General features: G+C 50.3%; 1 protein-coding gene across 1 annotated transcript in view; it reads right to left on the reverse strand.

Moving 5' to 3' along the window:
• Window positions 1-1870: 1870 nt before the first annotated feature.
• LOC149340476 (SMAD family member 7-like) overlaps window positions 1871-25254 on the reverse strand; it is a 130822-nt gene continuing 107438 nt past the window's right edge. The window contains exon 4 of the mRNA XM_089551131.1: window positions 1871-8094. Within this exon, the coding sequence (XP_089407257.1) occupies window positions 7484-8094 (611 nt within the window). The 3' untranslated portion in view covers window positions 1871-7483. The remainder of the gene's footprint in view (window positions 8095-25254) is intronic.

Genomic DNA, 25254 nt, shown 5'->3' on the forward strand with positions numbered 1-25254 from the left:
TTTTGAAGAGAGGGGAGTTCACGTTAAAACCTGAGCTCCAGACAGCTGACACCAGCTTTCGAGATCGGGGGTGAAGGGCAGTGACCGAGAGGTACACATATGCTTTCCGCATTCCTCGTATTCTTTTCCGCGGGCACGCACTTCGTCGACATGATGGCAGCAGTTTATTTTTCTCGGAGGCCATATCGAGCTTCGCGGTGAAAACAGCCAGAAACGCGCCAGAAGAACGGCTTACAAGGGGCGCTCACTCACTTCAGAACGCCTGAAACTGGCGAGCAGGCGATGCCGGTGTCTCAATGGTGCGTCATTTCCGGTCAGGTTTGTTAGTTGTCCAGCTCACCGCTAGGGGACTGCGTCATCTGCTACAGAGGTTTTTGAACACCTCTAACTAAAATTCTAGACGCTCCACAGCCCTAATATTAAATATAGATATTGTTCACAACATGCACACTATATCGAGCGCAAAATTAGCCGAAGTAAACTTTCGGTCAAGTAGGCCTTTAATACGGTCTGCATAAAGTCTCTCTCTCAACAACATGGAATGCGCATTCCAGAAGAAATGAAACAGAATGAACGAAAAAAATTCAAATCAAATGTACCAACTACAAAGTGCACCCCACGTGGTCCTGCTGGACTCATCCGCTTCAAATCAGCCGTCCAATCTCGCCTTTTAGGTTTCATCCGCAACACGTACAGCTGCAGTGCAGTGACCTTCCCAAAGGCACTGTATAGAACAGCATCGAGCTTTGCATATGCCAACAGTTATGTTCTATGCAGGTAAGACGCTTGTTCTTCCCTTGTCAGTCACACTCGCACACTTTATATGACTAAATGTTTGGTGCTGTCTCATATTTAGAACAAAGGCATTTTGTTCAAACTCCATACTGAACATCCTTCCTCCTCATACGCTTGTGAACAGTAATGTCGCATGCTTCTCACTAGGCAATAACCTCCTGCTGTCAAACAATTCAGCCATACTATTAGTTCAAACTTTCTGTAATTAATGTCATATGCAATCTGGCAGAACTGTATTGATGTTTGTTCCCCTTGTGCCCTGACCTCTCCTTATAAAGCAATCTGTTTAATGGCAGACACAGCTTGATTGAATGTTTGCTGGGTGACTTAACTTCATCCTTGAATATGTTCGACACATCATTTAATTTTCATTGTCTTTCTTCATTGCATCACTACAGTCATTAATACTCAGGTGCTACTTTGCCCCAAACTTCCTTTTTACTTTCTTCACATATTAAATGGGTTGTCCCATCTGTGGTTTTGTACTTTGGGACAGCTTTATGGACACCTTTTTTGAGTAATTTGGTTTTTATATAATTTTCAGCACACTTTCACACTTCTGTAGTAATCCACAAAACTGAAAGCAAATAATGATAAACATGAAAACGCCAGCATTAGATAACATTGGAAGGGGCAAGGCATGAATTCTTTCATCAAATGAGCCTGCAGCATCTGGGCTAGAGATGCTGCAATGAACACGAGCCTAGCAGGGTGGCAGGTCACCACAGCTTCGGGCACAAGACTTCAGAAGATCACACTAATGGTCCGACAACGGCTTGTGGTCGATATGTGTGGAATTATGCACTTGCTAGTAGGAAGCCGGTGCGATGATTCAACTTCAATCCCTAAATGAAGAAGCTCTGAAAACCAATCTCTATTCTGATGCAATGCAACGGCCCATTTCCCCTTTTCTACATAGCACAGGTTAATACTCGTATTTTGCAGTGCACTACTTGGCTCAAGTCAGCTGCAGCATGTAACATTCACCAAAATGTTGGGTGTTCCCCAATTCAGTGAGCATGCGCCTGCACAGCTCGCGAGTTTGGGGAAGAACCACACTGGGCCAAGCAGGGCATAGGATACCTGTACCTTTATTACAGTAGAAAGTATCATTTTTCATTTTGTACACTTCCGACAGAGTTTGTACAAAGCCACGCATTTCACAGCGAAACCGGTCACAAGGGGGGGGAAAAAAAGAAAGGACATACCTACTAGAAAAAAAAAGTCATTATTTACACTTTACATATGTACAAAAATGCATGAGAAAAGGAAAGCTTTCGTTAAGTCATTCTCATCGTACTTCTGCATTCCAGAAACGATGAAACAAGAAACAGATATAATACAGCACAGCCTAGGACGCTTGAGCAAACTTAGTTAAAACAGGCACACACATACAGACAGCATTTTTTTAAACATTTGCTTCCTTCCACAGTATTCGTAAGGCATTGAGGCAGGCAGAACGGTATTGGATTGTCAGTTCCATACCATGTGTTAGAAGATGAAAAAAAAAAAAAATACTCATGCGCTCCTAGAGCCACATATATTGACACGTGCATTCAAAGGTAATAATAAAAGATTAAGACCAGCATGAAGCCATCTTCTAAGAGATAGAATACTACCATCAGGGAAATGTGCATTTATACACGCACGCTCAGCAACAGCGCACGGCGTACACTTCTTTTAAGACCGACCAGGCACTTACTTTCTGCAGGCTTTGCCTAGCTACAACTGCTGAACAGCAAGTTTATACATCAATATATATATATCTTTATATATATATGTATATATTTATATATTTCTTTTCTTACCAAAGAGTGGATGGAATAGTTTTTTTTTTACGAGCTTGCGTGCAACGCACTTTCTCCAAGAACAGTCACAGGTTTGCTTCACACAAAATGCACGTATGCACACACACAGATGCAAGCAACGCATCAAGCCTTTGGCCAAAGCCAGACACGATGGCAGAGGTGGAGCAACAATTTCCAAGCAGAACGAAGAATGCTGCAGTGCCTGCAGTTCCCTATCTCACTTCCCCCCGCAGACACGGACAACAACAAAGTCACAACTACAGTTTTTGGCACTTTTCATGTGTTCTTTTAATCATTCATAAAGGAGATGATGAAAGAAAGCAAAACAAAAGACACAACAAGAGAGCTCACACAGACAAAAGAAAAAAGTTCAACTCGACAAGGTGCATCAAAATGGCTGCTCAAGCCCAACCCTGTTTGAATTCGTGAAAATCTTTCGGTCCCACGTGCACCAGTCGCCACTGCATCGTTTGAGCGAATGATCTGCACAGTGAACTGTGCCACAGCTTTAGCAAGCATCTGCGCGACCAAATTTCGATCATCAATTCAGGGGCTCTTCAAACGACTCGGTGGGTAAAAATTTGGACAGCCGACGCAAGTAAAGCTACAAAACCTGCTGCTCACACATTCACAATGGCAAGAGCCTGTTGGGCACATTGCCATTAGACGTACTATGCAACAGCGGCCACTTTGCAGCAAGACAATCACAGAGAGCAGTGAGAAAGCCATTAATGGAAACAGGGAGGAGAATAAAAGCACCAGGAAAAGACTGTGTGGAGGCCATGTGGAAGCGAGGGAAATATCCAGACAACCGCAGTGGGAAGGTGGGATGAGGGCCCTCCCGAACAGGGAAGGTATTATACCCAGTGTGGAAGACAAGCTGCACGAAGGTCTTTCTCATCCTTCGAGTGATCAGCAAGGCAAAGGTGGCAATGCACCAACGACGCAAGGCTTCAGAGAAGAGATGAGAAACAAAACGACGCGGTGACACGGGTAGCACTCGAAGCTCAGACGCCAAAGGAAACAGCAAAAGGCACATCACATCCGCACAAGACACCAAGAGGTGGGCTTGGTCGAGACGCTGCACTTGGGGACAAGAGGTCTACAAAAGGATACATGTATCGCTCCTTTTGAGACACATTTTGGAATCCTAGTGGGTTTACATGCACCTCTCCTTTGACAAAAAGACTTGCGGGACGATGAGGAGAAAACGGCACGAACATCCCGTGCGTCAAGGGTCACTGGTGCATCTCCCTTCCACACTGCTAACTTGCTCCAAAGAGAGCAGAAGCCTTGTTCACATGACCCCAGGGTAACAAACATACTTCAGCCATTCGAATGAGGTACAGTCGCGGGTAAAAAAGATTAGCACACGAGACGGAACACCAGAGCGCCGGAATGACAACGCGTGGCGTTGCGGGTGGCGAAGAGGCTGATAACGAGAGTGCCGGGCCGTTCCCATTCTACAGTATTAGGGGGGTTCAGTGGACTGCCACGGACCAGCAAAATTACTGGCTAAAAGCAGCGCTATCAGCTATTGTTCCCGCGAGTTCCTTTTGACAAACCATCGCGGACATAAAAAAACAGCAATAAAAATAAGCCATCTTTGCTTGATAACAGAGCCAAAATAAATGCCGCATGCGCAGTCACGTAGGGTCGGCACTTCAACGCTCGGGCGGTGCACGCTTGATAAAGCTTACTTCCTGCCGTCCCCCCCTAGGCTGCAAAACATGGAAACGGCCCGATAAGCAGGTCTGCGTACCGCAGCGCCGCGTGGTGAGATATACGAATTCTAATCGCCAGTGATCTGTGCTAATATTTTTTGCTCGCGACTGTACAGCGCAGTGACTTGAAAGGACACAAGGTGCAGCTTCCACACACAATTAGTGGGGGCTGCCGCTAAGTGATCTTCGACAGCATGTAGATACCCACTCCAGAAAGGTAAAGGCTACAGTGAGCAGCAAAGCAGCTGGTCAAAGCTCAGAGAAATATTAAATGATTGATGGACACGGTGCAGTGAATGTGGACACAGCAGGGGTGCAATGGAAAGACAGCAGTGACCCTGGTATGCAACGGCACGGGAACGCAACAGAAACCTCAGCAAACTGCGTCGAATCAGAATGAACATTTCTAAACGTGGGTACCAAGCTTAGAGAGTCTGTAGAGAGCTAAGAATGTGCATAACGAGGAACCCTTTTCATGTCATGTAACCGGTGCCCTGTGCTACATGCAGCAAACTGCACAGGAAAGAGATGACGTGACGGAACTATCGGAACTCTTGAAGGGGGGGGGGGGGAGTCCACAGCACACTATACTTTCAGACGAATATTTTTTTTTGTGTTAGCAAGAACTTAGATCTTTCAAGCTGAACAGTAATTTTGCAAGAATGAGCTGGTTTGAGGATTGAGGGCTTGTTTGTAGGATGGAGATGAGTCGAAAACATACACCTGATTTAAGTAACTCCAGTCTTCATGCTTACAAGCAATAGTAAAAGCTTTAACTTGCTACAGTAAACATGGCGAGATGTCAACAAAGTACACTACAATTTTAGATGCTCAACACGCAGCTCCTTGCAGTAAAACACGAGTGGCAGCAAAGCTTACAGACACACACCAGAAGAGAATGCAACAAGCAATTTGTACTCTTGTTTTTTTTTTTCTTTTCGGGAGAGGCTTTGGAGAAATGACAGCACGGATAAAATGGGAAAGGAAAGCTGTGCTCAGACACGCATCACAAGCATATACTTTATATATATATATAATATATTTATAAAGGCATAGCAGGCAGTTCTTTCTTCCCTATTCAGGGGAAACCACAATAATAAATAAGCTGACTCGCATAAGGAAGAAGCTGCTTCAGGCAGAAACTAGTACCTTCCACACTCCACGATAACAACAACAAAGAGGCTATAACACGAAGGGAAGCAAGACCATTGCCTGCCCGTCAAGTCGGGCAATGATAACACCAATGAGAATGGCATAGGTGTCCCCAGCCATCGCAGTGACACCACGCAAATGAACTCCCCAAGGATTCCACCCTGAAGAACATAGGCCACTCGTGACACCTTCTGCCTGCCTCACAAGGTTCTCCACACACCCAAGTTGCAGACGCTTAACACCGGTAATTCCAGACTCCATCAGCTTGTGTGCTGCGTTCGGCTTTGCCGCCTACATCAGCTGTCACTGGCCACAGGGCGGCAAAGAAAACACTGCCCAGTCAGAACATAACACTGGTCCACCATGCATGGCACAGGCCGCTTTGCCCATGTGCAAACTGGCTGGCACAGTGGCTGTCATCATGCTAGAGAGGTACGGCACAGGTTGTGAGGTAACAAGTGCCGCTAATCTTAACTCAAAACATGTTCAAAAGTAGGGAAAGCCAACTGTTCAAAAAATACGGCCCCAGGTCATGGCTCCTTCAAAGGCTACCAAACTAGATTTCGAGGACAAGGCCGACACAATACATGGCCGCAATCTTGCTCAGCCCAATTTCAAAGAATGGTCAGTAATGCTCAAATCAAATCGCTTCATGCCCATACATCAATACACTTGCCCTTGATCATTCACTAGACCAAAAACATGCCACTAAATTTACAGTTAGTTGAAGCTGAATATAGCTGCAACAACTAAGTTCAATGGCCAGACTTTCACGAATTCTCATTTGACACTGATTTCTTTTTAGCATCGAACGGGGCATGTAATAGCCATCAAGCATATCTATGCTCGAGGGCAACTATCAGTGGCACTGCAGTTAACGCTATGAGTAGCAATGCAATGGCTTCCACAGGTGTGCTGTTCTCAAATGCTAGTGAATCAGTGCCACTGGCCTGCAAGCTGATGGTTTATGTTCGTAGCTTCTCCAGCAGTGACAGTTGTCACTTAGCACAGACTGCAAGCAATGGTGGATCAAGTGCTGCAGGGGAACTTAGAACTGAAACTCTGACACCAAAGGCAGATTGCAATGTCTCTATATTGAGCCCCATGCCAGATAAGCATGTTTCTGCATAAACATACCAGGTGTGCTGTTCATAGTGGCTCAAGTTTAAGCTTTTAATGACAAGCATGAGTTGGGACAATAAAACTATGTATTTGCAATATTCCTATTTCTGCAACACTACTTAAACATAAATGTAAATGATGGCAAGGTGCACCAGCATTGACAAAATATCTCCAGTGGTGTTAGCCATTAGGGAGGGTTTAGTTGTCAGGAACGCACAACTAAAGCAGCAGCAATTGCATAAGAGCAAAGCCCATGGTCAAAGCTTTTCAGGAAGCAAACATTACTATTGAGAAGTAAATGGACCAGTGCTCTTTAAATGCTTCATTTATCGCCCTTAGCCACGACCTACGGATGGCAGCGCCAGCAATTGCATCATTCACTTGCTACCAGCCGTGGCAGTAGCAGAATGCAGAGGTTCCTCAAAGGGTGCCATCTAGAGAACAGCGGCCCTGCTCTGGCTACCACACAACCAATCAGCTAAAGAGAGGTAAGGGGGCAAGAGTGGATATAAACTTTCCAGTTGGTGTTAGTGGCAGTGCCTCGTTGTCCTCGGGCAGTTGTGCATCCAGGTGAATGGCGAAACGGTGAAAAATTGAAAGAGCGGTGCACTCGCCTTAGAAGGAACTTCTCCCGCACACACATGTACAACACGCACACATTTGAAAGCCTTTCTCTCTGGGGCGAGTCGTGCCCGCAGCAAAGTCTCTCCCTGCTGCCACGGTAATGGTAACAGGCACACGGTGACCCATCACAGTGACGGGGCGCGGCCGGCCGACACAAGCCAGGGGGGGCAGTGAGAATATCAAAAATAGGCCGCAGTCCCGCGGTCTCCTCCGCCGAGCTTTGAAAAATCAGTGGCGCCAGCGAGCGTCCCCTGCCCATCACCTGGGCGGCGCGTGGAAGAAGAGTTCGAGAGAGCAGGGCAGGGCGGTCACGACCTGGCGCGCGTACTTGGGGCCCCATCCCTTGACGAAGGAGATGCGCACGGCGGTGAGCGCCAGCGGCCCGTCCCACGACACCGGCGGGCACTGGCTGTAGAGGCGCGCGCGCTCCCAGTCGTAGACGCGCAGCGAGTAGCCGGGCGGCACCTTGAATACTGTCAGGTTGCGGGCCGACGGCATGTCCAGCGTGGGCGAGGCGACGAACACGGCGTACTCGGAGCGGTTGTAGACCCACACGCCGTCGGGCTCGCGCAGCAGGGTCAGACCCTGGCCGATGCGGGAGCGCACGCGCGCCACGATGTCCTTGCAGGCGGCACCGCTGGAGCGGGCCAGCGCGTGCAGGCTCAGCTCGGCGTCGCAGGAAGAAGGAGGCGTGCGCTCGTCAAACGTCACGTGCAGCCACGGCCGCTGGACGGTGTACATGGGTCCCACGCGGTCTCCCAGCTCCCAGTAGGCGATCTCGCACCAGGGCCCGTCGTCCGAGCTGCCGCCTTCGCCGCCCGTGGGCGCGCCGCGGTCACCCGCTGTCGTGGTGGTCGCCGCCGAGTAGCCTGCGAGAAGGAACGAGAGAACGCCGATGAGCGCACGCCCCGCCGATGAGCAGAATACGATCTAGGCACTGATCCCAGCATCCTTGCACGACACCCAAGTTAAAACAATGAGCACCTGCCATCACTGTCCTAGCTTAGCTCACTTGTGGAAGCGGTCGTTCCGCGCTCTCAGTTCCTACTGCACAGCTATACAAGACTAGTACGAGCGTATAAAGGCGAATGCGGCTCGCAAGCCAAAGAAATCCGGGGCACAATTTCAAAATCACCTAAAAATAACATTTCCCCTTTCAAGCAAGAAAAAAAAAAAACACACACAGAGAGAACTTGTGCGTTTATGAGATTATGCAAAGCAATTTAGGTGCCTTTGTAGCGACATGTCAACCTCATCTGACGGCATTTCAATACATCACGTACGACTACAAATTTGGAGAGAAAGCATGAAACGAGGTACTCCACACGCGTATGTGAAGTTTTGGCAGGCTTTGGCAGGCCTATCATGTATTGTTGCTGTGGCAATCTTGCGTTAATAAAGTTTATTATTATTATTATTATTAAGTTCCTCCTTTCTGCTTGGGGACGACCCATTTCATCGCGCCAGCCAAGATGTACGCAAACATCCGTCATTCAGGCATGCTGCAACTTGTAAAGCGACAGCGTTAAAGAAAAAGCCGGCGCCGTTGACCGTGACCGAAAAATCCAGAGAAGCAACCTGGGCGGGGGCACCTAGGGCACGTGACCGTGTGACGTCATCACAACCTGCCCACCGTTGCAAGTTACATTAAGGAATGTTCCCGAGAGGCTGCTCGGGAAGAGCAACCTGGGTTGCACAGGCCCCAGCAGTGGAAGCAGGTGCTATCGCAGGGTAGTGGCGCATCGCTTAACCGCTGCACCAGTGAGCCAGGCAGAGTGGTAGGGATCTATGAATGTTAAGTAGAGGATAACCAATTCCGCACATATGGGCATAAAACCCGTTAACGCTACCACGTCCATAAGGCGGAGCTGAAGTGTTCCGTCCAATTTTATTGCCATCACGCAATCCTTGCCTCCGCTTCAGACGTCTGCGAGGCAGCGGTAGCACAATAGCAAACGCCACGCTAATGAACCGAAAATGAGTCGCCTTCGCTGCGACGTTCCCATCTGCCACCGCACACCGAATCAGTGAAGCGCGGCGCACACAGGCAAACCAGCCCAAGACGCCAAAACCCAACAAATAACCCCCCTTTCCAATGCCGGCCACAGCACCGCATCGCGGCAGCCCGGCAGAAGCCAGCATTAGGAGTCATCGCAAAGCCTCCCGAAGGGCAGCTGCAAAGTGCGGCCGGTCCGATTCAAAAGCAACCCCCCTTCATTTGCTCGCGACGGCGGCACACGGCTCGCGCGGTCAGTCGGCGACAGACGAACGGCGCCTAGAGGACCCTCGCCCCTCTCCCTCCCGTCGCGCCGCCGACGGGGCCGCGGCACCAGAGCGCGCAGTCTTCCCTGCCACCGGTCGGGAGAAGGATAAGAGGGGGGAAAAACGCAAAGACAAAAAGGCAACCAGGCGCGGCTGCAAGAAAAGCATAGACCACCACGGCACGGCGGGGCTTGCCGCCGACCCAGAATTGCGAGACGCGAAACCTTTAAAAATATCGCGGGCACGATCGAGCGAAAATACTACGTTGCGGCAGCACCGGCGCGCGACTGGTGCTGCTCGCTTCGTTTGGCCCCGCCGCGAACACGAAGGCCTTCCCGGCCCCCGGGAACCCGCAACGAGAAGCGAGTCCTTGGCTCAGCCAAGGCTTTCGGCCAATATATATATACACACATATATATAAAAAAACCTGAGATAATCTATGGCTTCTGAAAAACCTGGGAAGAAAAGGGGGGGGGGGGGGGGGGGGCACTTCCACCGAAAGGAACACAGCGAGGAACTTTTCTCTGCTCCCGTCATTAGTAGTACGTTAGCTTCAATTATTGCAACATTTTTCTCTTACTCGCAGTTACATAACGTGCAGAAAAACTAGCGACTGATAACGTACTCTCAGCTCTTACTGCACTACAAAAAAAATGACACAGGGTGAATACCGAACGGAAAGCCGCTGAAGCTTCGCATAGCAATGGGCAAGATTACACAGCGAGAAACCTGTAGATGCTACAGAGCATACATAACGCGAGCGCACTTGCGACAGCCGCCGGCTACCGACACGAACTGACGCAAACACACCTCTGCACAGCCAAGAATCGAGGCACCCCAATGCCCGCAAGTCGACCGCGACGTCCTATCGTGCTGAAAAACTGGCCTCCCGCAAAAGACCAGCAAATCCCAGCAACCAAGCTCTCCGTACGCAATGCGCACACAGCTTACGCACCAAACTGCTCATGAATGACTGCCAAGGAATTGCCCCTGGCAAAAAGCCTGCATTTAGAACTCAGGGGCAGTGCAACAAAACCTTACATGTAACATAAAACGAAGGTCCAGAAGCAGGAACGAGATGCTTTTGCAGGTTAGAACCATCGCGCATACGGTCTCCTGGGCAGTAGCACTCACCTACGGATACCGCAGAAAAGAACGAGGCAAGAGAAAAGTGAAGTAGAACTAAAATAAAAATGGGCAATGAGAGCCGAACCTCAACTAGCGTGTGCGAAAATTATGCTGTCGCCGCTACAATGCACCGTGCCGCAGCACTCAAAGCACGCCTCAGCGATAACAAACAATCAGTGTTTCTCCCGTAGTATAAAATATCACAAGCTGCAGCATGATCTATGAACTCAGTTTCAATAGACGACGCATATGCTAACGTCACGTCACATTTATAACGAAAGAGAACCGGCGATCAACAAACGCTACCATCCAAGAAAAAGCCGCAGCAACGCAAGTAAACAACTCTTCCGATTCTCTCTCGAGCAAGATCTCCACACGTCTGCCACTGCATGCGAACTGAAAACGCTCGCAAAAGAAAGAAAAAAAAATCCCGGGCGGCAAGAGCTTGACAAGCACCGCGCTGCGTACTACAATGAGCCGCTGTGCAACGAGGAGATGAAATACCTGTTGCGGACGGTGCCGGCGCGGCGAGGCAGCGGTCGAGCAGGAGCGAGCGCAGCGCGTTGACAAGATGCCGAAGTCGCCTGACAATCCCTTTCGAGAGACGGAGATACTTCTTGAGCCGGCGTAGCCAGGCTAGGCCCAGCATGCGGCAACGACACACAGCACGCTGCATGGCGGACGACGAGGCTCTGTAGGACGTCGGCATAATCAAGACGCTGTCGCAGTGGCCGGCGCCAGCGATGTAGATTCAAACGACGTCGCGCCGCCAGCGCACGAGGAGTGACGCCGCTGTCGAGGCCGCCATTGTGGCGCCCCTGAATCCACGCAGAAAGCTCGCTGGCTGCAGACTCGACACGCCGCCGGTTGACGCGGGAAGGCGCGCGCGGACCGCGCTCCCTTTCCCTCGCTCCCAGTGCGTCCCTCCTCCTCTGCTGACGGGCCCTTCCTCCTCCAGCTTGCCACACTTCCGGATACGCTTGCCGACGCCGCCGACAGATGACGCCAGCCGTGCGCTCGCTCGCTCTCGGTGCTCTCGGTACATGAGTTCTGCCTTGGGCTAGAACGGAGGTAATGCTGAAGACGTTTATTTCATTCAGCCCAGTATCCCTGATGCACCGACTTTCACTTCATATTTCCACGACCAGAACCACGAGGCGCGTCCAGTCTGGAGCCTGATGCGCTTGCATCCGGCGTCCTCCTCGCCTCGAACCAAGCTAAGCGCAACAGTTGATCCTCCTCAGTTCGAGCAGCGTATCGAAATGAGAGTTGCCCCAAAGCCGCAAGGCAAACATTGCAATCAGTGTCAATACTCGTTATCGGTGATCGATAAGGTAAGTACAGAAGGTTATGTACATTTTGTTCAACTTTCCAATCAATGGCACCCTGATATGAGATGGTACTTCATGTAAGATTACTAACATTTCGCCAAGCGATACAACTCAATGGTCGAAATTTCCCGCCGCTGCCTTTCCCCTGACACGGCCGTGAATGCGAGCGGGAATGATCTGACCTTGAAAAGATGAGTTTCCTTCATTATATGCTTAGCTGACTGGAGATTTCGGGCATCCGATGGCATTTGTTCACACAGTGAACACGGTGTTTTCTGAGATGAGGGTGCTGGACAAGATCCGACGACGGCTCCTGGGGATCAGCGTGACCGGGCTCTTCGAACGATAAAAAGAATACATTTAACTCTATTCATATATGCTACGCAACCTCGTCGCATCCGCGACCTTACACGCGCGGCCCGTTCAAGGTCGAACAGAATCCTCGCATCGGATGCAACCATTTCCGGCCAGTGACTACTACCGTTCGCAAACCATTCACACATACGCTCCTCGACAAGCATCGAGATCCGACAGACTAGAGAGAGAAAAAAACAAAAAAAACAGTAGCGAGTGCCAAGAGGCGCGTGTTCCAATCGGCCGCCAGGCAGGCGTCGACGCACTGCGCGCAATTCTGCCCCCAAGGCAATGGCGTCCACCGTCCTTCTCCTCCGCTGACGGGCCCCCGAATGACGTCGCTGCTGCCGTCGTTTTCATTTATCGCCGCTGCCGCCGGCGCGTCGAGGCTCGGGCCAAAAATACTTTTCATCCGGGCGGACAGGAGGAATGTCTCTCGCGGAGGGCCGTCCAAAAGCGTTGCCCCTGATCGCGCGCCCCGTGCGCCCGCAGCAGTGGTGCCTTCTCCTCCTTGCCCCGGGAAGATTTCCATGTCTCGCGCATGCCTCGGGGTTAAAGAATCTCCGCACCGGAGTTGGAACCACTCCGGGGGAGTCATTCTCGGCGCAGCAGTCGCAGCGGAACGAAGCGGGGGCTCTTGACGGGCTACTACCGCTGCACAGAGCGGGAAAGCGCTGCCGCAACCCTGAAGAACGGCACAACCAGAGGCGCGAGAGACGTAGCTGAAACGCCGCTTTTCTTGGACATACACGTACTCGAACCACCTGAGGATCTGTTGCCAACGCCAAAATGCGCACGACGATCCAACTTGCGCCAAAACTTGCAAGTGCGAACGAGCGTACGCCGCAGCATGACAGAGTTTCAGTTTGGATGGAGGTGAAATGAAAACGCTTGACATTTCCAGTGCTCCCGCTGGAGAAACAGAAAGAATGCCCGAATACGGCTGGAATGAGTAAAACGAAAACAAGCCGAAGTCTGCCTCATCGTCGAGAGTAGGTGCAAGCATGAAATGCATTGCAAGAAAGGCGCACCATGGCTCATAGATGGATGGTGTTCGCTTACCGACTGTTGCAGCCTGTTTGAGCACTTCATTCAGCTCTACTTCTTCGCGCATCTACAGACACATTGAGGTCAACGACCGAAAGGCGTTCGAGGCCTATGCCCCTGCGATTCCCGAAAGACAATATGTGGCCGCCTGCACCATACCTTGTTAGTTGCTTGTACTGTGACGTGGGAACGGCTCCACGACATTCGTAGTCGCGGAAGAGGGACAGAAGAGGAGGGATAAGTTTCAAAATTTGGGTAGCCTTGGTGGCTCTGTGGCACTGCTTCACGTTTTCACGTATTCGCTTAACAGCCACAGCTGAATGCAGCGATTGCGACATTTGAAGGCAATAATGACTTTAGAGAGAACAAAATGAACCCTCGTCAAAACTTTAATTGAGAGCCCGGAGTTTCATGAAAGAGATCCGAATTCCATTCCTTGGTGGTCCGCACAAAGAAAGAATGCTGAAAAAAAAAAAAAAAGTTCCTCCTGGAGCGTAACCATAAGAAGTCATAACAACGATCAGCTCGGTAAAATGCACAATGTGGTGGGTGCAAATAAGACGAGGATGAAACATCGGTTTGGTTACGATAAACTGAGTAAAACAACTTTAGGCGGGGTGTTCTACGGCGTTTACTCAGAGGAACCCAGTCCAATTCCTTCCTCATACTGCTTGTGCTGAAACGATCATGCAGGCCATTTAGCAATCGGGCAGCAGAAGATTGAATATATACGTTCAAGCATGCCTATGTGAACACTGTAAATCGGATCCCAAACAGGCCAGGCATACTGCAAAATGGGCCTGATGTATATATAACATGCCTTATCACCCTCGGAAAAAGTGACAACCATATATTTATGCGTAGCTTGAGACCTAATCAATTCCATGTTCAGAGAATATTATTATTGGTTTGTTTTCTTTACGTATACGAAGTCGACACAGTCTTTAACGTTTATAGGCATCTTGCTGGGGCAACACAAGGTCTCAACTGCTCTGAAGTCATCCATAAGCTGTGTGGGGTAGGTTTCACTGGACATACCAGTGTATGAGTACAAACACAGTAACCCGCGAACGACCGCATTTAAAGGACTATAGACACCCGATTTTATTTACTAGTTTTCTTCTTTCATATCATGCGTCAGGCATTGGAATACATGAATCACCGCGTGGCATCCGCCTACGACCGCTAAATAATTTATCATTGAATTTCTCATGCTGTTCCGGGTTCGTTTCCATCAACCAAACGATGGCTATGACGTGACCTTTAGGCCACGCGAGGCACAGAAAACCTGCAATGTAATGTCAACTACAGCCCGTAAAGCAGAGGTCTGCTTCAAGAGCTGGAATCGTACGGCGGATCAGTTATATTGCCGTTTTTTTTTCCTTGACTAACGTGGCCTGAAGGTCAACTTCACGTCACAGTCATCGTTCTGCTGATAAAAACGAAACAGCGTCAAGAAGAACTTGAACTATAAATTATTTAGCAATCGCTGGAAAATATTACGCGGTGATCGACACAGTATACTGATGTGTAAAGCATCATTTCAAAGAAGGAACCATGCAGGCAAAAATTGGGTGTCTACAGTCCTTCAAGACGCACGGTCCAGTGTGAGCGAAACAAAGGAATCCACAAAGCAATAGGCGCCCGACGAAGAAAAGTGCTACGGAGTGCTAAATGGGCCGCTGCACTGCACTGTGCTGGCGACACGGAGTATCAAGTCTGGCGGCAGTTACGACGGATGGGCAGGGAGGGCATCGCCACGACAATCAGTCCGCGAACACCCACGAACGCGAGTGGGGGAGAAAAAAAAAAGCAATATTTCTGGACGCCAGCTGCGACAACACACGATACAGCCGCTGACCTCTCGAAGCACTGCCCGACAGAATAGCCAACAGAACCCTGGTCCAGTACATCTGCTCACGCCAAAGCACTGCCCGACAGAACAGCGAACAGAACCTTGGTTCAGTACAACACAGCGGTCCTATTCATTGCAGTTCTATTTATTTGGCTCTATTACATGGTTATCTTGACATGCCAACTAATTAGGACACGCACTACGGCATAGCTAATAAGACAGCACAAAGACAGGTCTGCACAGGCCGTTATACCCGCCTAAATAAAGGAGAAGAGATCAGGTGAGCACTCATTTCGTTTAGAAAGCGAACTTTCTTAGTTTTCCCAACGGGACGACCCGGAGTAACATGCCACTCAAATAAAGCGCACTCCCTCTCTCTCCCTAGAAGAAACAACATTAATAAGCACAACTGACAACCGCTTCCAAAGGGCGCAGGACACACCGCCTCAACCATGAGCCTCCCGCGAGAGAACTCTGAATCATCGCCCGTCGTGCGAGCCCAGCTGCCGGGAGCCACCACGATCTCGGAGATCAATTAGAGGCCGTTTCCGCCGCTGCACAGCTGAGAACGGCGCTTCCGACTCGCTAATCCCGAGCACCTGCGGGCGGACCGCGAGACCTGCTGCCGCGGCACTACGCAGGAACGCCTCCGGCCGGCCGACTAGCCGGCGTCGTGAACCGCGTGCCACGCGATGTCTCGAGAGCTGCCGTTCTCTCTACCCCATTGTCTCCTGCCCAGGGCGCTGAGATGCGTCAACTGCACTCCGTTGAGAAGGGGACGGTGCACATGTCGTCGAACATTTGTGGTCTGCCACGCTAATGCAGTGTACGAACAAAATGATCTACGATGACGATTCGACAAATTTAGCTCTGCACAAAGGTCGAATACAAAAGCTGCTTCTTCACTGTTGTAGTGCACATTACTCAATATTTTTTTTTTCCCCTGGACAAGAGCTGGAGGAGCCGCAGACTAGGAGGAAAGCGGCACTGTCTGTTGTTACTCGTGACTGCCAGCCATCTGATACCTTCCACGTAGATTTGACGAAAAGTGCCGACTAGGACTGAACACCTCCGGAGATCATTAGTAGGCTTCATTCTTAAAAAAAAAAAAAAGGCCTCGATGTTTCACGTCGCCGACGCCTGACCTCTGGTTTAACAAGCTCGCACGGCGGAGCCCAGTAACTCGAATTAAAAAAACAAAACAAAAACAAAACAAAGGAAACCCGAACAGAGCCCGCCATTACAACAGGTTTCAAGCACGCGGCGGTTTAATGGTTACGCCCATAAAAGAGACAAGCAGCGCTGGTTGCTCCATAGCGGTTGATGCCTAAAACTCGCCTTCAGCCCAGCACGGCAAGACGCCTATCCTCGGAATGCCCCCTCGCGTTGCGTGCGTGTTGGTCCGCCACACCAACGCGTGACGCACGGCACATTCGTCACGGACAGGCGGCAGAGGCATCGTGGCGAGGGTGAAGCGCTTGAGTAGAAAATTATTTCGTCCTCTGGGAATCTCCCACACGGACGAAAGGCGCGAATTAACTAAACCTCTGACTATTGCCCGGGGAATGCGACAATGCAGGCGGCAGCAATCAGCGACAACACCTCAAACTTTGCAGCTGACGGCGTCTTTTAATCAAGGGTGAAGGGCGGCGGCTGTCATGAGGTTCGACCACAGCGCTACGGTAAAGCAGGCGGCACGGTAAGCCTCCGTGCCACGAACTAGCCTACCAGGAATACACGCTTCCTCTGGATGTCACTTAACCGCGAAATGGCGACAGGTGCGGCTAAATTGGGGGAGGAGCCGGAACTCAATTCGCGACGCATTACTGGTGACACGTCACGGCCTCCCCGAATTTTCTCGGAACGGGTAGCGCACACAAAGAAAAACTATGCCGCGCTCGTCGGGACAAGAGGGGGGGGGGGGGGAGGGGGGGGATCAGAAACACCCAAAGTGGAGACGGGGAGTGAGGCAAGAGGCACCCACCGACGACGGCTGCCCTTCGGCGAAGAGCGCCGGCCTAATTGGTCGGGAAACGGTGCCGCCGTGGTGGCAAGCCCCAACACAACGACAGGAGGGTGCACCGCAGCTAATGCAGTCTCGAACCCGACTTCGAGGCGACAGCGGCCGCGCCACGAGAGACACAAAGTGACAACGGCAGGGCACCAGACGGCCGGGCAGACAGTAGTCGCCGCCCCCGTTCCTCAAAAACTAAAGCGGCGGCGGCGGCCGAAGCAAAGCACCGCTATAGCACCGCGGCGATAGACGCACTGCCGGCCGCCGCGAGAAGAGAGGAAGGTTTTCTATGATTAGCAGGAGGGCAGCCGCGGCGAGCGAGCGAGCGACCGCGCGCGCAAGAGCCGGCGGCGGAAGCAACAAACATCGCGTCTGCCGCGGCGACGGCGGCCGCCGCCGGTGATGTACGAGCGAAGGCTGGCGCCGAAACTCGCCGGCGCCACCGGCTCTCCGCTCCTCCTCCCCCGGCGCCGTCGCGCCGCCGTCGCCTGCGATCCAGGGACGCGATAAAAGCCCGTCCGCCGACACTGCGCATGCGCGGCCGCCGGCGACGCCGCTCACCCTCTCTACTCCCCTCACCCTACGCTCTCGCTCAGCCGTTGGTTCGTGCGGGGGCCGCCACCAGCGCGGCGTCGCCGTCGTCGTCAGTTCTCGTCCTCGCCGACGTCAACCGCTCGGACAGATGTCGCGCGCGTGCGCTTCGCGCATGCGTGCACACCCGCCGATGTGCGAGGCGCCAAAATCGATTACCTTTCCTGGCTTTTCGTTCTTTCCTTTCGGGCGCCCCGACAGCCGCGAACACGTGCGTCGCTCGCCCGAGGCAGCAACGGGTTTTGTTTACAGCTTAGCGCGGCGCTGAACAACTACGCGATGAAAGTACTGTACCGCCCAAATGGAATGAAGTCGCAATGTGCGGCGAGTTCGAACGCGCCCTTCCTTGCAGTCTTTACAGGCCAGAGAAACGAAGGAAATGACAATTACTTCCTTAACAGTTTAATAATGACTTCTCTTAACAATGTCAATGATCAATACGACGATATCTAAATCCAGCGCGACAGACTTGCAGTTTAGCACGCGGGGTGTTGTGCTGAGGTGATGGCGGAGCTCTCTTCAGCTCTTTGTCAGACTTTTATGCACTGCAAAATATTCACTGGATAAGACTTTTATCCAGCGTTTTCCGAGTTTTCGTCACTTTTGTGTGCGATTCGTCTCATAAATCTATGCGATGTGATAACCATTTGCGGCCTGTAAGCGCTGGTGGCCTTGGTTTAGTCCACCTGTAGTGGGTGCATTCTTGCCAGTCAATTTATTTCATCTTTTACCGAACACCACTGTGTCTTCTAATGTCCCTGATCGTCCGCGTTTGTCGAGCTTAATGCATGAGGTGTATTTGGCTATTCGTTTCCTACTTGATCGTTTTTCCCGAGTTCCTGTTTTCACTGTCAAGAAAACAGCTGTGCAAGAATTTAATTCGCACGTTCTCTGTATTTCGGTTACCAGGGACATGACGTACTCAAAAGAGTACGCAAAATGCCTCTCTCGCCGTGTACAAAGACATATTTCTATAAGCAACTTAGCGAGACACTGCCAGTCAAAACATCGTTACAGAAAAAGGGCATTCTTGTGTTTACAGCAAATTGTCGCTTTTGTGATGGTCCAGAAATGATTCAGCATTGTTTCATCAACTGCAAAAAGATGCAGTACTCTTCTGGTATATCTTGCAACGGACATTGAATACTCAATTTGACACCTCATTCTCTAGGATACCTGACTGCACCGCCATTTGTTGATCAACTATTAGAGATGTTATTTCTAAGTGGACTACACAACATCTAGAAGACAATCATCATGGATCGTCATTGCGAATCAGTCGTTTCTGCAAAAGACCGCTTGAGCAGAGTGACTATTCACCTAAAGGAAGTGTATGCCCAGGCCGAAATGAGGTATTATGCATCGTGTTGATTTGCCACTGTTTTCCTCATGTAGCACTGTACATAGGTCATGTAACTAGAACATTGCATATTGTAATACAAAGTTAGAAAAAAAAAAAGGTGATGGCGCAATGCTCTAATGAAGTGGCCAGCGAAGCTGATCTATTCGCGCCGTCCTGGGTTCGAAACTCACTTCAGAGCTATTATGAAGCATGCAATATTTATTAGTATTTATTAATGACATAGTTCACAACGTACATGTTAAAATACGGCTTTTCGCAGACGATTGCATAATTTATCAAGAAATTTCTAGCCCTGAAGATCAACTCCTTTTAAGCGATTCACTGTCTGCAGTAGAAAAATGGTGCTCCACGTGGCAAATGACTTTGAATTCCAACAAGACAGTAGCAATGACTGTGACACGTAAAAAGAATCCTTTAAGTTTTACATACCGTATAGCCAATGAGCCCCTCTTAGTTGCCAACACTTTTAAATACCTAGGAATTCAGATAGCCTCAGATCTTCGATGGAACGAGCAGATATCGTATATATAAAAAAAAGCTCTAAGACAACTGCACTACTTGAGAAGAACGCTGGCACAATCCACACAAGAAATAAAGCTTTTAGCTTATAAAACATTTGTTCGACCAATGTTGGAATATGCTGCGGCAGTGTGGGATCCCTGGACCGAAAGTAACAAACTTAAAATAGAAAATGTCCAACGCAAAGCTGCTAGGTTTATTTTTAATTCTTACAGCTGGAATATTTCCCCAACAGCCCTACTGCAAACCGCAGGACTTGAGCAGCTGGCCATGCGTCGTCATAGTGAGAAATTAAAGTTATTCTATCTGTATTATCACAATAAACTAACAATAGAGGAAGGAATTTTAGTTGAGCACACATCTCGACGCCCTACACGCTCTTACCATACTAAGAAAGTTGCTGCGTTTTCATGTAAAACAAATGTTTTTAAGTACTCGTTCTTTCCCCATACTATCACTAAGTGGAATGGTTTACCTGCTGAGGTTGTTAATTGCGGATCGGTAAATTTATTTTTACAAGCTCTGAAGGATGTATAGGGCTCTTAAGTATCCTTGTTTTGGGCCAAGTCCGATGCCTTCGTTTGCTGCCAGGTTAGATGTAATTACATGTTCTCTGCCTTTGTATTCAATTTTATGTTGTATGTTCTGGTTTTTGCTCTGTTCGCTATCTGCTTCTTTTGCAATGTACTTGTCATTTTTTATCAATATGTTTGTACCCCACTCCTGCCTAAGGCCTGTAACACTGGCCGGCAGTATTTGCTAAATAAATAAATAAATAAATAAATAAATAAAAAAATGCTTTTAGCTCCCGTTGTCGGCAGTGTGGTGACGTCACGCCGAAACCGAGAGCCAACATCCGGGCACTGAATTCCACTCATCCGGGCACTGAAACGAGAACATCCGGGCACCGTACGAGATTTAACGAGACTCTCTAAAAGAGAGGGCCGCGCTTCCGCGCCGTCCCCAAGGATGGCGCTGCGGTCCCACACTCACGCATATAAAAGACCGGCCGCTGGGCCTTCAGCTCATGAAGTTCCCCCTTCACACGCTCGCGGAGTACTCGAACGCGCTGCATATACATTCTTTTCAGGCCTGCGTCTCGTCGTGTCCGCGTACGCTTCTGCATCGTCCTGCATTTCAATGCCGGCACCGTCACAGCTGCTTAAGTCGAGCAATGGAGCCTGATGAAAGGAGAGTTAGGAAGCGTCTTGCGGAAAGCGATCGTTTTGCGAGTGATACGCCACAGCAGAAGACTGCTCGCCCCTGCCGACAACGCCATGATTATGCGGCCGCTCCCGAAAGCGACAAGGCCTCCACGGTTCGCGGCTGCCTACCTAAGCCCGCACTATAGCAGGCAATCGCTTCGACGCAACAAGAGTGTGGTGTGGTGTGTTGAACACTAGGCCAATTTCGAGATTTGGACTAGTACCGTCTACAACCAATGTGTTATGCCCGTAAACATTTCATGCTTACTCTACTCTCGGTCACGGGAGAGGCAGAGATCTTTTCTTTTGCTTTCTTTCCCGATGATGTAGACACTACCGATGACGTCACAGGGTTCTCGGACCGTCTGGTGTGGATAACTACAACGCCGGATTTCCCGCCTCATGAGCCGTATAATACTTTCGCATTGATAAAAGCTTCCCGACTGCATACGTGCAGTAGAGATCGAACAACTGTCGAAAGGGTACACTGATCTGTTACCCCCTCTAAATCACCCCCCGCCGCGGTGGCTCAGTGGTTACGGCGCTCGGCTGCTGACCCGAAAGACGCAGGTTCGATCCCGGCTGCGGCGGCTGAATTTCGATGAAAGCGAAATTCTAGAGGCCCGTGTACTGTGCGATGTCAGTGCACGTTAAAGAGCCCCAGGTGGTCGAAATTTCCGGAGCCCTTTACTACGGCGTCCCTCATAGCCTGAGTCGCTTTGGGACGTTAAACACCAATAAACCAAACCTCTAAATCACCAGCCCCACTATCTCCCTAACCAAGACGACAATTTGCTCTAGAAAAAGATTCTAATGAAGGAATGGCTGACGAGAGCATCGCTCCTCTCGCGGTATCGAAGGCAGCGGCGACCATGCGGAATTTACGCAGATGGAGCACCACCGCGCTCTTTCCTTGCTCAAAAATGAATGCGAGAACGCCACCTGTTAACGAGTTCTTAGTTTAAACAGTTTCTGTAACTTTGCGGAGAAAGATACTGCAAGTGGCCAATTCGTTTCATATTTTGTCTCCGTCCAGGGAGTCATATTTTTAGTCTGTAAAACAACGCATCTGTGCGAGACAAAATAAATATAAAAAAGATGCCCAGGCTTAGCTTGGTTAAGCCAAGAATGCGTTGCATATTGCGCGGTCTTTTTGCGCGAGGTATTGCTTGGCGGCACTCGATTTTCTCAGCAGCTTTTCCTCCGTGACGTATGGATGGATGGATGGATGGATAGGAGCGCCCCCTTTGAAACGGAGCGGTGGCAACCGCCACCGTGCTCAGCCGTTCTTTTTTTTCTTTTTTTTTCTTTTTCCTTTTTTTATTGTGTTTGCAATTCTCGCCAACAATCGACATCATCTTTACCTACGGTTTTTCCTCCGGCTGTCGTGACGTGACGTCACGTGGTTTGGTGGCTGCCCGGCCGCGCCCAAGGGCTGAACTGAGTGATTGCAATATGCTACGCATAAAAGGTTTCCACGGCTTAGTTAACATCCCTCGCAGTTTCAATCAGCAAGCAGGGGGATATCAGAACTGATGAGGAAACAGGGACATGGACAAGAACAATCAGCGACCTTTATTCGAAATAATAATAATAATAATAATAATAATAATAATAATAATAATAATAATAATAATAATAATAATAATAATAATAGTAATAATAATAATAACGCTTTATTCCTCAGTATTTTACAGATTCTTTTCAATTGTGTGCGTGGCGGCGTAGCTCTCTCTATACTAGGTCACAAATCTGTGCCCCAGGCTCTCGCAACGCTAACACCACCACTGTAGCTTATAACAACCTCTCTCTTTTGCTTTCTTTTCAGAAGTCGCCCGTCAACGACACTTCGGACCTTTCTCTCCACTCCGAAAAGCAGCGCTCCGACGACGAGGCGGTCAATCTGCGGCAAAAATAAAATTAACGCAGGTCTCCTAGCTTATAACGATTGGTTACAACGAAATCAAAAGCGCAGATAGAGAAAGTTGCTTTAGCAGTGGACAATGTAGTACAGAACCATTGGGAAGGTGACTGAAGAGAGCGATTGAGGAAAAAAAATATAGGAGGTATGACTGGCAGAAACACATTCTACAGTCTGACACAAAATTATCCAAATAATCCACTCTTTGTACTTGAGTGCGTTTGTATCCGCTATGCACCCTGGCCAATCTCCCGCCGTGGGTATGTGCCATTCAGCCTGAGGACACCATCACCGTACAAATGGCGCCGCCGGTCGCCACTGCTCAGGTAAACCCTTGCTCTCGGAGTCACATCCGTGGAACCGCTAACGAAGGCGACGCTTCTCAGAAGGGAGCGGGAGAACATATAAATTTTATTTCACTTTCAGCCACCAGTGCAGGGGGGGCCTTTCGGTGCTGCCACCACCAGCACGCGGCGAAAGGTCGAGCGAAGCAGGCCCCCTCGAGCGCTTCGACGCCGACGCCGGCTCGTCGCGCCGGCGGCAGCGAAGGCCGTCGTCGTCGGTGTTTACCCTGCCGCTGGAAACCTGCGGCCGGCCCTGGGACGACGACTTCGCCAGAAGTCAATAGCGCTCCCTGCACGCAGCCCGAGCAGCGGCCGCCGGGTGGTGGGCGAGAACGCGGCGACGCGAAGGTCGCGCGCCGCCGGCGCCACGGCGGATCGGACGACGACACGGACGACTGCTGACGCGGCGGGGCCTCGCCGGTTGACAGCAGGAGGAAGAAGAGGGATGAGAGGTGCCCAAGCGGTTACACATGCCAGGCACGCACGTTGGACTCAAGTCGGCACGGAAGGTCCAAGGCGACGCACACCTGGGACGCGCGCGGCTAAGATCTCGCCGCGGAGGTGGCGCAGGAAGACTACCGCTGTATAGCGTTCACTTGCGTTACCGCGGTATTCTGCTAGCACCCCCACCAGGCACGGACTATGACTGAATACAGAGGACACTCTGGGTAGTGATCACTGTATAATCAACACAACCATTTACATGCGTCCCCTGAAACGCCCGCTAACACAAGCTCGTGTCCCGGACTGGACGACTTTCCGCACCTCTCTACCTATCGTAGACCCCCCTGCAGTCGGGATACGACGCAAGGTCCAAATCGCTCACGTCTACACTCACACAACACGAAAAGCATGATACAGCTCACAGAAACACAAACGGACGTGGACAACCACTTGCTCCATCTTTGGGAGGCCCGCCGCAGCCTCACCAAACGATGGAAGAAACAGAAACATAACAGACGCCTAAAGAAACGCATCCTCGAACTCACACAACAGGCAGCGGAATATGCTACTCAGCTAGCCGACACTAACTGGGTGGACCGGTGCAACGCGGCTGCGCGCCAGATGTCTGGCCGCAACACGTGGCGCCTATTCCGCGCTCTCATCGATCCAATAGGCACCCTGCACCCGCCAGGCACCGCCACCGTCGAGGCTGCATTCAGCTCCCCCGCGCGGCCAGATCCTCGTCCCTGTCAGGAAGGCTCGCCCCGCGACTTCGAAGGGATGGCGTCTGCTAGCGGCTGCCGCTGTTCGTAGAGGCGGGATTTCGACCTATTCATTCATGAGGCTGACAAATTCTTTCGAGGAGCGAACGTCAGGAAAGGAACGAAGCTTTTTGAAGCAGGCCATGTACACAACGTGAAAGAGGCGGTATCTTGCGACGGGAGCGAAGTAGCAGCCCGGTGCACTGCGCAGACAAGCATCCCTGCACCACCGAAAACCATCAAATTAACGCTAAGAAATATTTGTATCTGGTGCCTGTTACCGCTGAACTCTCACTAATTTTTTTTATGTAGCTATATTCCAGTAGACAGCTTGTTACCGCAAGCTGTAGTTGCAAGGCAGGCATCGAGGCAAATGTAAATGCCTTGCTGCCGTTGCCGTGTTTTTGGAGCGGTGTGAAACGCTCTCCAAAACGAGCCACCCGCAAGCCTGCAGTGTTCTTGCATTTAAAAAAACTTACTCTAAACTTTCAAAGACGTGCAGGCGGCATAACATTGAAGGTAATTAGAAAAGTCCAGTTTTTGAGCGAGCGGCGCAAACTTGACTTCATAACATTCTCGTCTGCCGCAACTTCGGTGTTCGATGTGAAATGCCCGGTTCAAACTACGCCTTGAAATGCCGCTCATATTTTCTAATTTTTCCAGCAACTGCCAGGTCCTTATCGTTGCAACACGTGCGTCAGTGTTTTGATGATATGAGATGTCCAATGAACGAACTTTTGCAAGCAGAAAAGCATGCAAGCTGCGGCGAAGCGCCTGTGCTCACTGAAACTCCTGCGGAAAACAAAACTTTTTGACTGGGATTGTGCAAAAAAGGAGTATCCCAGCTATTTCATGCAGGATTCTTGCAGAATGCGTGTGCTCAAAAAGCG

Source organism: Amblyomma mixtum, chromosome 6 (genome assembly GCF_055824585.1).
Source record: "Amblyomma mixtum isolate Tamu chromosome 6, ASM5582458v1, whole genome shotgun sequence".
NCBI lineage: Eukaryota > Metazoa > Arthropoda > Arachnida > Ixodida > Ixodidae > Amblyomma > Amblyomma mixtum.